Source organism: Peromyscus californicus, unplaced genomic scaffold (genome assembly GCF_007827085.1).
Source record: "Peromyscus californicus insignis strain IS unplaced genomic scaffold, ASM782708v3 Scaffold_8__1_contigs__length_139910024, whole genome shotgun sequence".
NCBI lineage: Eukaryota > Metazoa > Chordata > Mammalia > Rodentia > Cricetidae > Peromyscus > Peromyscus californicus.
In genome coordinates, this window is record NW_026294606.1 from 1,238,440 (window position 1) to 1,253,250 (window position 14,811).

General features: G+C 42.7%; 2 protein-coding genes across 2 annotated transcripts in view; both read right to left on the reverse strand.

The window, feature by feature from the left end:
* The window catches only part of LOC128103697 (DNA excision repair protein ERCC-6-like 2), a 12,335-nt gene extending 10,787 nt beyond the window's left edge, over positions 1-1,548 (reverse strand). Inside the window, exon 1 of the mRNA XM_052728275.1 lies at positions 1,291-1,548. Within this exon, the coding sequence (XP_052584235.1) occupies positions 1,291-1,548 (258 nt within the window). The remainder of the gene's footprint in view (positions 1-1,290) is intronic.
* A 1,319-nt stretch (positions 1,549-2,867) lies between these two features.
* Ercc6l2 (ERCC excision repair 6 like 2) overlaps positions 2,868-14,811 on the reverse strand; it is a 91,674-nt gene continuing 79,730 nt past the window's right edge. Inside the window, 2 exon segments of the mRNA XM_052727786.1 lie at positions 2,868-4,801; positions 8,937-9,118. Of these exon segments, the coding sequence (XP_052583746.1) occupies positions 3,838-4,801; positions 8,937-9,118 (1,146 nt within the window). The 3' untranslated portion in view covers positions 2,868-3,837.

The following is a 14,811-nucleotide window of genomic DNA, read 5'->3' on the forward strand; positions in this document are numbered from 1 at the left end:
GGGGGGGGCGCTGTGGGGTGACAAAGCAAATCCGATCTGACATCACCTGCCTGATCCACTTAGTGACTATTTGCTCCCAGGGCACAGCTTACTGCGGCAGGTCCTTCCACTCAGGATAGTGGTGGCTTTCAAATTTTCAGGTAGTGGAGCAGCTGTTGCTGATTCAGGGCTGTGTGGCTTCTGTGCCTCAGTTTCTTCCTCAATAAAACAGGTAACACCTGCCCAGGAGAGCTGCTGGGCAGATTAAACGTGAAAACCACTTGAAATGTTAAACAAACGACACAGTAAATGCTCAATAAATGTGAACTGATGTAGTTATTCCTCAGCTCAATCCCTTTAACCCTCCCTAACAGAGGAAACGAGGTTTACTACAGCCAAGGTCCCTGTGTTTCAACAGGCTTTGGGGATGCAGTGTGGAAAATGGATTAGAGAGGGAAGGGCTGAAGCCTGGGAACCCAGGGAGAAGTCTGCAGGCATCCAGATGGGAGGTGGAGAGACGGAAACTCGAGGTTCTTGGCAGTGAGATTCAGGAAATATTTCAGAGACATTCTCTCCAGGACGTGATAACAGGTTGGGAATGGAAGCTTGGCAGAAGGCGCTGGCTTTGGGGGAAGCATGAAGGTGGGAGGGCGGGGAAGGCAGGAGGAGCAGGGCTTGTCCTAGGGGGGTGTGTGGCCGAGGACTGGAAGCCCAGCCAGCGCAGGGCGTGCACAGGCTGGGGAGTGCTTCTGGACGTGGGGGTCGCTTCCCGGGGCAGCTGGCCGGGGAATCTAGGTAGAGTACGCCAAGGTGCTAAGTCTGATTTCCTCCCGGCGGGCCGGCAGTGTGTCTGCCGGGCGTGCCTGGCCGAATCCCCAGTGTGCTCTCTAACACTGCGCCTGGAATCGGCCAGATCCCTCCTGCCAGCTTCCCACTTCCTTCCTCGCTCTGCAGCTCCGTCTAGGTGCTGGCGGGGAGGGTGGGCGCCTCCTCCCTGCGGCTTCCCAAGACTCCACACTCGGGGATCAGTTGAGAGATTCAGACAGCGGAAACCACCACCTCGGGCCTCCAGGGGGCGGGACCTCTCCGCCTGAGGTTCACTCACCCAACCCACTGCGCCAAGCTGTGCCCCGCGGGGGTCCCCACCTGTTCCCGCCTAATTCCTGTCTATATCCCCGCTTGGACCCTCGACTGGCCACCTGCGACCATCCCCACCCTCCTGCCAGGATACTATGGGGACCTCACAGGATCGCAGACATGCAGCACCCCCCCCCCCCGCTTTGGGGATCGGGCTCTTCAAGCTCGCTGCACCCCCAAAGCTGGACCATCCATGGCTTCAAGCTGTGAGGGATGCGGATGCTTGCGGTTGGGATGGTAGATAACGCGCACTCCCCACTGGCTTGAGCTCCGGAGTTTTCCATCGCGGCCTCCAGAGCCTAATTCCATTACCCTTTCTTCTCTTTTAGTGCCGTTTCTTTTCTGGCTCGCGTGTCTGCAGAGGCCGCAGCTTAGGCTTTGTGGCCCCTTGGCTGGAGTTGCCAGCCATCGGAAGTACATTGAAGTCCTCATTTGGGGTCCACAGGGTCTGCAGTTTGCCCAAAGGGTGAGGCCAAGTTCAGTTGGCTGTGTTCCATCCTGCTGCAGTTGTTAAAGGAAAAGCCCAGGAGCTGTGCTATGCCCAGCCTGGGGAGAACAGTCACCTTCTGAGTGGCATGCCTATCCCTGGAGGATCCTGATTTACCGGGCAACCTGGGATGTGTCCCCAAGTACCCACGAAGTTAAACTGTCAACAGCTCTTAGTTTGATCCAAAGCCTGATCCCTTACTAAAAGGTCCCTTTCCTGCTTCCTGGGGAGTGGAGTGGGAGCTAGAGGCCATCAGGGACTGGAGAAGCTTGGGGAGCCTGTTTCTTCTTGTTTATGTCGGTGGGAGTGCAACCTTCACTGGGGGCTTGTAGCTAGAGTTTTCCTGCCTGGCCCACAGTCAGGACAAATCTCTCTCACCTGCCAGTCCCACAGCCGTTCAGACCCGACCAAGTAAACACAGAGACTTATATTGGTTACAAACTGTATGGCCGTGGCAGACTTCTTGCTAACTGTTCTTACAGCTTAAATTAATCCATTTCCATTAATCTATACCTTGCCACGTGGCTCATGGCTTATCGGCATCTTCACATGCTGTTTCTCATCATGGTGACTGGCAGTGACTCTCTGACTCAGCCTTCCACTTCCCAGCTTTATTCTCCTCCTTGTCCCGCCTACACTTCCTGCCTAGCCAATGGCCAATCAGTGTTTTATTTATTGACTAATCAGCAACACATTTGCCATACAGAACATCCCACAGCAGGGGCTGGTTTCTGCCCAAACATAACTCTTAGCTAGCTCACTGCCGCTCCCCGCCCCAGCCAAGTATGAATGACCATGGGCCTGGAATACAAATTCAAATTACCTCAAATACTGTAACACTGTAACAGGTTCACGAGGTTCTTACAGTAACAGAACAAAGTAGTAAGAGAAGTTTAAAATACTCCAGTGTGGGGGAATCTGGAGAGCCTACTATTTTCTGGATGGATAGTTCCTGCATCAGTCCCGCAAGCTCAGCTGAATGTGGGCAGGTACCAGTCTGACACCCTTGATGTGCCAGTCACAATGCCAGGGGCTATACAGACATGATGCTTTACAGAAGGACCTCCCTGCCTTCACCTATAGCTGTCACCTATATAGTCAAGCACCTATCACAGAACACAACAGCTGAGAAAATGTTATAAGTAAATAAATCCAACAATGAACACATTTCAGAGTGTGTAAACCACATATATTAAATTCAATGAAAGAGGTTTCAATTAAAATCAAATGTCTATTCATTTCCTTCCATTTAAGAAATACAAAGTTAAAATACAAAGCTTTATTTATATTTACTAAGTCATAGTAATATGAAAAGTTAAGGCGTTGGTACTCTGGCCAATGATAACAATCCCATTACTTTAACATCACAGCTCACAAACTTATACGTTACTCTGAGCAGTTATAAAATTACCATTTTAACATAATACCACATATTCATTACTAACTTTTGTCTAAAACAATTCAATAGTACTAGAACATAATTCCAAGGAAGAAGGAAAACAATAACTTCCCAATGCCAGCGAGAAGAGTGCAGTGGCTGCCACCTGATTTGGGACAGTCTGTAAGAGTTTAAAAGTAGAAGGCTATGTTAATCTGGCTCAATCCTGTTATCTTTCATATGAGGAGTGGGCAAACACAGGGCAAGTCATTCATGAGAGGTTACAGAATCACACAGGAGGGGAGATGCCCAGGGCTTCATTTAATAATAGGGGTTTATAATATGATACAATCACATTTGTTCCAAAGATGGAATCAGGGGCAGGAGATGGAGCTGAGTTGGCCAGAGTGCTTTTTGGTGTATAAGAAGTCCTGGGCTTGATCCCCAGCACTGTATAAATTGAGCATTAGTGATTAAAACATATATGAGGGAAAGAAAACCCATGATAAAATTTTAGGATGTTAAAATAAGCCTACAGCAATTAATTTAGTAAGCAAGTCTGCAAACAACTGTTGAGGATGCTACCTACATATAGTACCATAAACAGGGCTGGCAGTTCACCAGTACACCAATTTAATGGCACATCCAGGCTCTATTCTCTCTGTGTATTCACCGGTACACCAGTTTAACGGCACATCCAGGCTCTAATCTGTGTATTCACCGGTACACCAGTTTAACGGCACACCCAGGTTCTATTCTCTCTGTGTATTCACCGGTACACCAGTTTAACGGCACATCCAGGCTCTATTCTCTCTGTGTATTCATTGGTACACCAGTTTAACGGCACATCCAGGTTCTATTCTCTCTGTGTATTGGCTGTGCTTTCATCATCATCTGAGTTAAATGTCTTCCACAAAAACTTCTCATTTGCTTTCCAAAGGGAAGCTTCCAGTTCATCTTTCCTTTCGGAGGCTGTGGAGCAGGGCACTTTTGTACACAGAGTCTCTATCACTGCCAAGTCAGTGAGCTTGCTAAGACTGTCATCATTCTGCTCACTCAAGATGTCCCAGAAATCTTTTGGTCTCTGCTTTGCTTTTGCCACAGGCCCTGAAAGAACATTCTTTGGCAGCTGCGCGGGACCTTCCCCATGGCTTTTAAAGAGGTCATGAAGAATAGAAGTGTCACCAAGTAAGCCTTCCACAGGAGTGTTTTCTGACACTGGGTTTTCTACCCTTTTGTTTCCCAACTTGAAAAGTGGTCTGTTTCTTGAACTGCATGCTCTTGTGAGGTCCTGCTGATGTACTAAGGAATCTTCTAGCTCTATCTCTGGGGTTTCAGACTTGCTGTTTGGACAGAAGCGTGTCATGGTGTTCTTGGGTGTGTGGTCATTACACTCACTGTCAATCTCTTGAGTAAAGCTGACAGACGATTTCTTAATTTTTGCATCACTAGAAAATGTCTCTTCTCTATGGGAACCATGATTCTGAAATCTGATTGACTTTCCTTTACATAGTTTTGGGTTTTGAACTTGAGACATTTTGTTGGTGGGCTCATTGCATGACAAAGTATAATTCGAGGGCCTTTCTTTTGAAAGAGATTCTTTTTCTCTGGATTTATTCTTGATCCTCTCTTCTGCCTTGTGTACAGATCTGATCAACTCTGAAGCAGAACTCACAAAGAACTCCTTTACCTCTGGGTGCTGAGGACTGTAGAAGTCCCTGAGCATCCTCTGTCGCTCTTCAGACGTGGTGCTGGTTACCTGTCTAGCAAATTCCTGCACAGATGACTTGTAGTAAGAGGCCATTTCTTCAAATTGCTTCCTAAAGATTGGATAAAGTCAGTAGTTATTATTTTTTATTACATTTACATTTTATTTTTAAATGTAATCAGGAAACAGTTGAGACGGCTCAGCAAGTACAAGTGAGGATGTGCATCCAATTGCAACCCACGTAAGGGTGGAAAGAGAGAGCCACCTCCAGAAAGTTGTCCTCCAGCCTCTACACGTGCTCTGTGGCACGCACATCCTACAGTGGAGTTAAGAACTTCCAATGTGCTTTTAGCAGTCACAGGAAACATAAAGGCAAAGCAATGCACCTTGTCCTTTAATTCCAGCCTAGGAGAATGTGCCTCTTCCCTAATGCTACCAGAAATGGTCTCTTAGCTTATTAAATCATCAGCTTTTTAGGTGACTCTGATTTATACTATTATGTATTTTCTAGCAATTATGAGAGCCTAGCAGGCTACTCCTCCAGTCAGTCAATTTATGACTGACATGAGAACCATCATTTATATAATCTGTATTTGAGAATCTATATTGCATTCAAGTCCCATAGAATAATATTGTTAAAGAATGGCTTTGATAAATAGAAAATTCTGAAAAAAATAAAGTTTCTCCTTTCCCCTTCTTTCACAGTATAGAATTTCACATGGCTTTTTATTGAACTTAAAAGAAAGCTCTCTAAGTGTAGTTTTTTTTTTTTTCTCAATTGATTCAACTTTAGTGCTGACAACTAATCTTGGAAAGCAGACACTATTTTACTGAGCCTGTTGGTGCATACCTACAAGCCTAGTACTCAAGAGGACAGAAAGTCTGAGGCAGTATGGGCGACATAGGGGGACTCTGTCTCAAAACCAAAAAAAAAAACCAAATACATAAGAAAAAAAGTAAGATGTTATTTGAAGAAGTGAACTGCCTTCCTAGAGTAAGATACTAACAAACACTTCTATATGTACAAACACAAATGGGCCTTCTGGAACCCTGGTAAAGTGGAGGTAGAAAAATTATTTAGGTTCCTTGAGCCACAGACTGCTGTTTTCCAGAGTGAAGGATCTGAAGTCTGAATTGTGCCTCTCCCCTAAGCCACATTGAAGTCCAATGTGACAGCATCAGTAAAATGACCTCCAGGATTAAAGTAAGGTCACGGGAAGGCATGGACCCCACATGGCTAACGTCTTCATAAGGTGAGAGAACAGTGAACTAGCACCAGAGTGTTTTCAAAAGACCCAGTTTGGAGCCAGGCTTGGGAGCATATGCTTGTCATCCCAACACTCTGGATGTGGAGGCAGGAGGATTGAGTTCTTGATCATCCTCAGCTATATGGTAAGTTTGGGGCCAGTCTGGGTATCATGAGACCCTGCCTTCTACCCCTCCCACTCAAAATAAGATACAGTGTATCACTTTGCTGATGCTGTGTTTGGGATGTAAGTTGGGAGACCTCAGTATCTGTAAATTTGTTTTCAGATAAAAACCAATGCCAGTCTGCAGCACGTTAAAGGACCACAATTTTAGAGTTGTATTTCACTTTACATAATAGTTCCACTAGTTTTTAACAGAGCCGTTATATGCTAAGTGTACATATGTGCACTGTACAAATTATACAATAGCAAAAAAAGACCCAGTCCCCTGCTTCACGCAGCTCGGTCTAGCTAAGGGAGTCAAAGCAAAACAATCAAGGCAGTCTCCTGCTGAAAGGGTAAAATCAACTCTTACTGGCACCCACAGTGGGTACCTATGTGCTTAGAAGGGCAGGAGGGGTTCTCTACTGTCCACCTCTGCCAAGGTAAGGATGAGCCAGGAACCCTCAAGGCTAGTTCTTAGGGGATCTAGAACACCGCAGAACAGATGAAAATGCGAAGTGGCTAGCATCGTGGGTCTGCATGGCCATCACTCTGGAAAGCAGCAATCTGTGGCTCAAAGAACCTAAATAATTTTACTACCTTCACTTTTCCAGGGTTCCAGAAGGCCCATTTGTGTTTGTACATATAGAAGTGTTTGTTAGTATCTTACTCTAGGAAGGCAGTTCACTTCTTCAAATAACATCTTACTTTTTTTCTTATGTATTTGGTTTTTTTTGGTTTTGAGACAGAGTCCCTCTATGTCGCCCATACTGCCTCAATTTTCTCCTACATACAAACATTCTTAGGGTAAAACAATGTTTTTTTAAATGTATGTAACTAGGAGCATTAAACACTACTGCTCTTTGTGGTTTCCTGTTCATTTGTTTCTGCCTCCCAGGCCAGGTTACCGTCTCTTGTGGTTGTAGTGGTGGCCTAAGATGAGTGCCCACGTTTTTCTGCGGCTGAGATGAATGCCATGGCTTCTGGAGCTCACTAGCATCTTGTCACATCTTCCAAATTCAGAGATTCCACACCTGATCAATAGTCATACTTACCCAGTGTATTTCATTGCACAAGTAAAAACTCCCCAATTTCTGTCCTGGAAACTGCCCATGTTCTTGTGAACACAAGCACGCTCTTAAAGGGCTCTACTTTCACATTACATGAAGTAACAGGACATTATTATTCTGCCTGTTACTCATCTCCAAATCCATTTCTAGGACCTAATAAATGTTTGTGCTTATTTACAAAGATTTAGTGACCAAGAGGGTTTTAAGATTTTTAAAATTTTTTTTATTTATCCAAGACTTGGTGATGACTCAGCAGATGCCAAAATAACTTTATTTCTGCTGTGCTGAGATGATGTATGACCTCACCTGTGACCCTGGGGCAGGTCATCCCTGAGAGGAGTGCTGCTTCAACACTATTTAACCCAAGGGACCTTTGAGTGAATTATGCCCATGGTTGCACAGAATGATTATATTTTTTGCCTTCCAACTCATTTTCTTAATTGTACAACTTCAATAGAATTTTCTCTAAGAATTCAAGAAAAAGCAAGGTATAATTAGGAACATAAGCTGGCCACTTTTGTTTTCTTTTTTGTTTGTTTTGTTTTTTTCTTTTTCTTTTTCCGAGACAGGGTTTCTCTGTGTAGTCTTGGCTGTCCTAATCTCGCTCTGTAGACCAGGCTGGCCTGGAACTCACAAAGATCCGCCTGGCTCTGCCTCCCAAGTGCTGGGATTAAAGGCGTGTGCCACCACTGCCTAGTCAAGCTGACCACTTTTGTGAGAAAAAATTAGTAGAGTAGCTTTAGGAAAAGGGAAAAGGAAAAACCAAATTAGAAGTCCATCAGCATGTCTATCAGAAGTTATGATGGCTAAAGTTCCAAAGCATTTCTCCTCTTGGGAAGGAGCTGAACCACATCTGACATTACCATGCCACTGTCTTTGCTTTCTGAGGGCTAGAGATGCTGAAAGCCCAAAGAAGTCCACCACGTGGCTGCTACAAGATACCTTGACTCCGCCTGACTACGATGGCAGCAGGAGAGGTGGGGTGCCCAAGCAGGTCCTGGCATTCTAACATTACTCTTTACCTTTCTACCTAGCATGAGACATTTCCTCGTGGGCTAGGTAAACAATGAAAGGAAGCCAACAGGAATCACTATTATACTTCCTTTTGAACACACACTGCTATAGGGACCAAGACCCAAGTTTCTTTAATGACTGGGGAAATATAGTCAGCCTTCTAGAAGAGTAACTGGCTACAATGAAAAAGCATACCCTGCATAAATCACTGTTGCAAGCTTGCCAGGCAGGAAAAGGTGCTGCCACATGCTAGCTCTATCGGTTACTGCAGGGCTTGCTGCTCCTTTTCTGGCAGCTCAGAGATCAACTGTGAATAAGAGCTGGTATCTTTTCCACTGTCCAGAGGCCACGCGGACCAGGGTTATGAGTCCACCTCACCATCTCTTGATACCATTCTTGGTAACATGAATACCTGTGTGTGGAGATCCCTAGCTTACTCATTTCTTCACCTAATCCTGGAGACTGCTCCATTTCCATGTTAGTCACCTACATCTCTGTAATCCCAGAACTTAGCAAGGTAAGGCATGAGATTCATAATACCAGCCTGAACTATAGATAGCAAATTCCAGGCAAGTTTGAGCTACTTAGTGAGATCCTGTCTCAAAAGCATTTTTTAATTACATTTTTTACATAGAAAAGTTCTAATTTTCTGAAATTTGGATGTGAGGTATGGTTATACATTATATATTTTATTATGAAGCTATACTTCTTCTGAGAATTAGCCTAAAGTCTAGAGTTACCACAGACAACATACCTGCGGATTCCTTTTGGTGTTTCTCCAATGATGAAGGTGGTCTGGTTAGTACGGTAGACATCTTTCTTTTTCTGGCTTACAGGGTAGGATACACAAAGAGGAGAGGAAATGCTTCCATCACTTGGTGGCCGATCTTTCTCTGTAGGTATCACTATGTGTGCATTCACCTCATTTTTGTATGTCTGTAAAAAAGGATGTAAAAAGTAAGCCTGGAAAAACAGTTTTGGATCAATAATACAAAGAACATTACACTTATTTCCCAGATACTCTTTATAGTAAAGCAGATCACATTATTCAACTGAAGCAACTATTGGAGGATGTTAGTCTAGACCTTTAAAAGAACAGAATATGGCAAAATGTGGTATTGTCTATTGTCTACTGTCAAGGATGTGAATGTTCTGACACACGGGTTGATCTACTATCCTAAGGATAATAACCAACGATTAAATGAATAAAGGCTCAGAACTGGTCTGTCTAGGCAAGATGTGTGCGGTTGTCCACACCTGTAATCTCAGCAATTTGGAGGTAGAGGTAAGTGGATCAGGCATTCAAGGTCATTTAGAAGAATAATGGAGTGCCAGGCCAACCTGAGCTAATGAGACCCAACCTCAAAAAATAAAACAGGACTAGAGATCAGTCAGTAGGAAGAGATACTTGCACACAGAATTGATAACCAGATCCCACAAGGAGGCAGGAGAGAACCAACACCAGAGAGTTGTCCCCTGAGCTACATATGCATGTTACAGCACACACATGTGCCCCTGTAAATAAATAACATTAAAAAATAAACCCAAAAAGTCTACCTTATTTGTGTTTCTTGTAAATGTTACGAAGCAGTTTTTGTTTAATTTTATACAAGCACATAACCTAGAAAACTGAATCATTATGTAACAAAAAGGGAAACCAATTTCATAAGTCCTCTGTTAGGCTGAAGAATATTCAGTATTTTAAAAATACCATCAGCCAGACAGTGGAGGCACACACCTTTAATCCCAGCACTCAGGAGGCAGAGGCAGGCGCATCTCTGTGAGTTCGAGGCCAGCTCGGTCTATAGGGTAGCCAGGGATACACAGAGAAACCCCATCTCAAAAAAAAAAAATAAACAAACAAAACCAAACTACACACACACACACACACACACACACACACACACACACACACACACCACAGACACATTGTCTACAGTTTGTAAGTTATAAATAAAACCAACTTACTTTACAATAATTTTGTTTAGTGTGAACTGACCTAAAATAGTGGGTCAGGAAAAAATATTATATGCTTCTAATCTCAAAGGCAAGTGTGGCTAGGTTGAAAGTTCTATTCCATTCCAATAATAAAAATAATAGAAACAAATTCACAACAACAAAAACATATTTAAGTTCAAAAGTAAGAAAATCAAACTTTTGTAGGTTCCAAAACCAAAGAAATGAGATAGCAATGAGTGGGAGCCCAGGAGGCCATAGGTTAGTACTTTAGAACATGGCCTGCAGGACCTGTATGGAACTGGGGGATGGAAATGATTTAATTCCATGAAATAAAAAACAAACGCTTACTGCCCAAGCATGGAGATCTGTACTTGGGGTTGGCTAGATGGCTTGGTGGAGAAAGGCTTGCTGCAAAGCCTGACTACCTAACTTTGATTCCCAGAAACCACATGTGGATGGAGAGAACCAACTTCTGAAAATCGCCCTCTGACCACTGTGGCACTAGCACATACGGACGTATGTACACTAACTAAAGAGTATTAATACTTCTACTACTAATAAAAGATCTGAGTTTAACCTTAGAACTCATCAAAGCTGGGCGCAGTGGTGCACACTTGTGATCCTGATGCTGGGGAAGAGGCAGGAGGATCCCAAGAAGACAAGACACATCTGTGCACATACACAGACCCACCTGCACACTAGAAATACACGTAGCAGCAACAGCAATGCTGGAGATGCAGCTCAGTGGTAAAGCGTGTGTCCCTCCCCACAAGAAGGATAGCTGATTTACAAAATAAAGTTAGACAAGTCTAAACTGGCATACAGAACAAAAGTAGGCGCTACCTTCTTACTCTAGACAGAAAGAACCACTAGAGACAAAAGAGAATGGCCAGCTGGTGGCAACTGGAGAATCTGATTTTGTACATCCTGGTTGGTATGAAAAGCTATGCTGAAAATCAACATCAAACAACTGGCCAAGAACCAGTGAAAACCAGAGTCCAATGAGGTGCAAATACCAAAACAATATAGGAAGGCTTCCATAATCAAAAGAAGGCTTGTAATCAGAAGGGAAAAGAATCCAGAAGGTCATAAAGAACACTAAAGACCCGCCATTGTTAAGTCACAGGTGCCGCCAAGATGAGAACTCTCTTGCAGGATGACAGGGAATCAGGCAATCTGGAGGCCACTTTCAATTACTTTATGTGGAAGATTAAAAAAAAAAAAAAAAGAAAAAGAAAAACCCAGAAAGGCATTTATAAGCACACCTGAGACAGTGCCAAATACAAGCTGTTCACAAGACAGGTAGGGAGTACATTGTGATTCCATGGATATTCTAAGTACCTATTATACTCCTGTTACTATACATCTGAGATACAAACAAACTTAGGTACACATTGAAGCCATATCTCCCAGAGATATAGGAGGTAAGACCACTTAAAAACTATGTACATTTAGCCCCTCCTTTTTCTAAAACATGTATATATTAACTTACTTTCACATCCCCCCCACTTTAAAGTGACTGTATGCAAACCATTTCTAATGAAGATAAACAGACATCTTCAGAATCTATGATGGTGCCCACGCACAAACAGTGCCAGGCAGACCGGTGCTATTGAAGCTCTGCTGATAGCCGTCAGTAATACTGAAAGCTCCTTTGTTAAGGTCATCATGTTTTTAATTGTCTGAATAAATAAATTGTCTGCTGTATAACAAGTTACCATGGTATTACTGGCTTGAAACAACATAAACATTATCAATGAAGAGAAGAAAATACTGACCTTTAAGATAAATCCAAAAGAGGTTGTTATGTATTTATTTCCATCAGAAACAAGATGAGGACTACAAGTTACTAAGAGCTTCTAAATCCCCAGAAATTACTGTTCATTATTTTAAGAGACAGGAATGCTAATATGAACATAAAGAGAATAAACAGAAGAGCAACTGAGCCAACCAAGAACCCTCCTTCTTACACTGTGATTTCTGAACCCATGCAGAGATGGTGCTGGCCAATGGCTCTTTTCCGTTGTTTATGTGATTGTTCTCTCTGACATAAAAAGCTCACATTTTATATACATTTAAAGAATTGGTTTTATAAATCCTTCAAGAGTTCAGCCTTTGCAACCAGAGATACTGGATAAATGGGTCATTAGATTTTCTGATATATTTCACAATTTAAAACCAGATTTTTTTTTTTTTTTTTTTGGTTTTTTTTTTTGAGACAGGGTTTCTCTGTGTAGCTTTGCGCCTTTCCTGGATCTCGCTCTGTAGACCAGGCTGGCCTCGAACTCACAGAGATCCGCCTGGCTCTGCCTCCCGAGTGCTGGGATTAAAGGCGTGAGCCACCACCGCCCGGCTTAAAACCAGATTCTTAAAAGGATAAAAATCATTTTCCCCCTCACATGAATTCTACATCCTACATTTTATTATTTTTTTTTAAAAAGACACGACTTCAAATTGCTATTTTAGTAGATAATTTTACTATTTTATTGAAATTAGGTTGTAAGACATAAATTTGTATTTAGCTCAACTATATTAAGATTTCAGGAATGTCTGTGCTGTCACTTTTATACTGAATTATAAGTATGGAATGGAGGTAGTGGATTATGTTCTGATTGCTGTATAACAAGTTACCATGGTATTACTGGCTTGAAACAACATAAACTCCCGACCTTACATTTCTGCAGGTATGTCTGACACAGGTCTCACTGGGCTAAAATCAAAGTGCTGGCAGAGTTATGTTCCTTTCTGAGGCTCTAGGGGACAATTCATTTCCATACTTTTCCAACTCCCAGATGCAGAACACAGTCTTGTCTTCCTGTAACACTTCTTTCAGGGTCACTCCACCCTGTGAGGACAGTCAAGGAGGATTCTGCTGGTGAGAATGGATATGACTAAGTCCAGCCAGATACTCAGGGCAAAGGATTCTGGTCAGCTGGGCAGTATCCTTTAATAGTATCCATTCAGCCAACAAGGTCAGCTTGATTCATCCTCAACTGCACCTGCAATCTTAATTCTCTGTTAGTCAGGTAAGGCAACACACTAACAAATTCCAGAGATTAGCCATGGGTAAGAATCTTAGGAACTATGGAACTTTTCTTACTAACGGTCCTTTGCTAGAGTCCACTGACCCTATGAAGATTCTAGGGACCACAGAAAAGGTACCCTTGAACCTTCTGAAGCTGCATTTGCAGGATATGTATGTGAGTATCCACACATCTCTCAGACAGAAAAACCTAGGACTTTTTCACAATGTATTAAGGTGTATGTGAGCAGAAAGAATTATGAACTGCTGGTTTACGTGGCAAATCTATTTATGTAATTTTTAAAAATCCTATTCTTTTTGAAAAGTAATATCTATATTAATTTATAAACATCTTGGTGCTCTTGTTACAGAGGAGGTTTAAAAAGTAATACTGTCTCCTTTAACATTAGGACAGGGGGTAAAGCTGCTCTTGTGACTCAAGGCATCAAGCTAAAAATACCTTTCTTCTCCTAGCGAGTAGGACAGGCAGCAACTGGATAGCTAGGTTAGAACTGGATGGAAAGCTTTACAATTACAAGGTGAAGGAAGAAAGCAAAACCTGTAGCTGAAGTTTTTATACGCCCAGTCTTATCGTATCTTGTTAGGCCATGTTCAGTGGATACCCATGGGAAGTCTGTTCTTTTTTTTTTTTTTTTTTGCAGGGGGGACCAAGACAATGGAGGTAGTGTTGAATCAGGGAAAAACCCTGTTTCTGCACAGCCACAATTATCCTCCTTTCTACTGATTGGTGAATTGGTCAAGACAGTGTTTCAGTATATATCTCAGGTTGGCCTTTAACTCACTATGTAAGTCCCACATTGGCCTTAAGCTCACAATTCTTGCCTGTCTCCTGTGTGCTAGAATTACAAACATGAACCTGGCATCTCTAGTATTTTCTCTAAAAGTTTGTTACAGTTTATATATGAAATGCTCCTACAGGCTCATGTATTTGAACAGTTGGTCCCCAGCTGGTGGCACTGTCTGAGGAAGCTGTGGAACCTTAGGAATGTAGGCTTTGCTGACAGACAGAGACCATTAGGGTTAGTATTGAGGGTTACAGCATGGCCCTGCTTTTGATTCCCCTCTTCCTAACTTGCCAAAACGTGTGGAGTCTCTGCCACACGCTTCTGCTGTCACAGACTCTAACACGCCTTCCCCACCATGACAAACTGAAGCTCTGAGCCAAAGTAAGTTTTCTGTTAAGTTGTTTCTGTCATATATTTTGTCACATTGACAATAAAAGAAACTAATGCAGCTGCTTAAAAATACCAAGATTAGGGGGCTGGAGAGATGGCTCAGCAGTGAGAGCACTTGCTGCTCTTGCAGAGGACCTAGGTTGGTTCTCAGCACCCACAATGTGGCTCACAACTATCCACAACTCCAGTTCTAAGAGATGTAATGCCATCTTCTGACCTCGTCATGCAGGCAAAACACTCATACACATAAAATAAATAAATCTTAAAAAAATTAAAATTAGTCTTGAATCTGGGTATGGTGTGGGGCATCTGTAGTCCTAGCACTCAGGAGTAGAGATAGGAAGATTGTGAATTTGAGGTCAATCTGAGTTATACAACAAAACCATGTCTCAAAAGAAAAGGAAATTAAATCATCTCAAAAGAAAAAAAACTAATAAAAGTATTTTCATTAT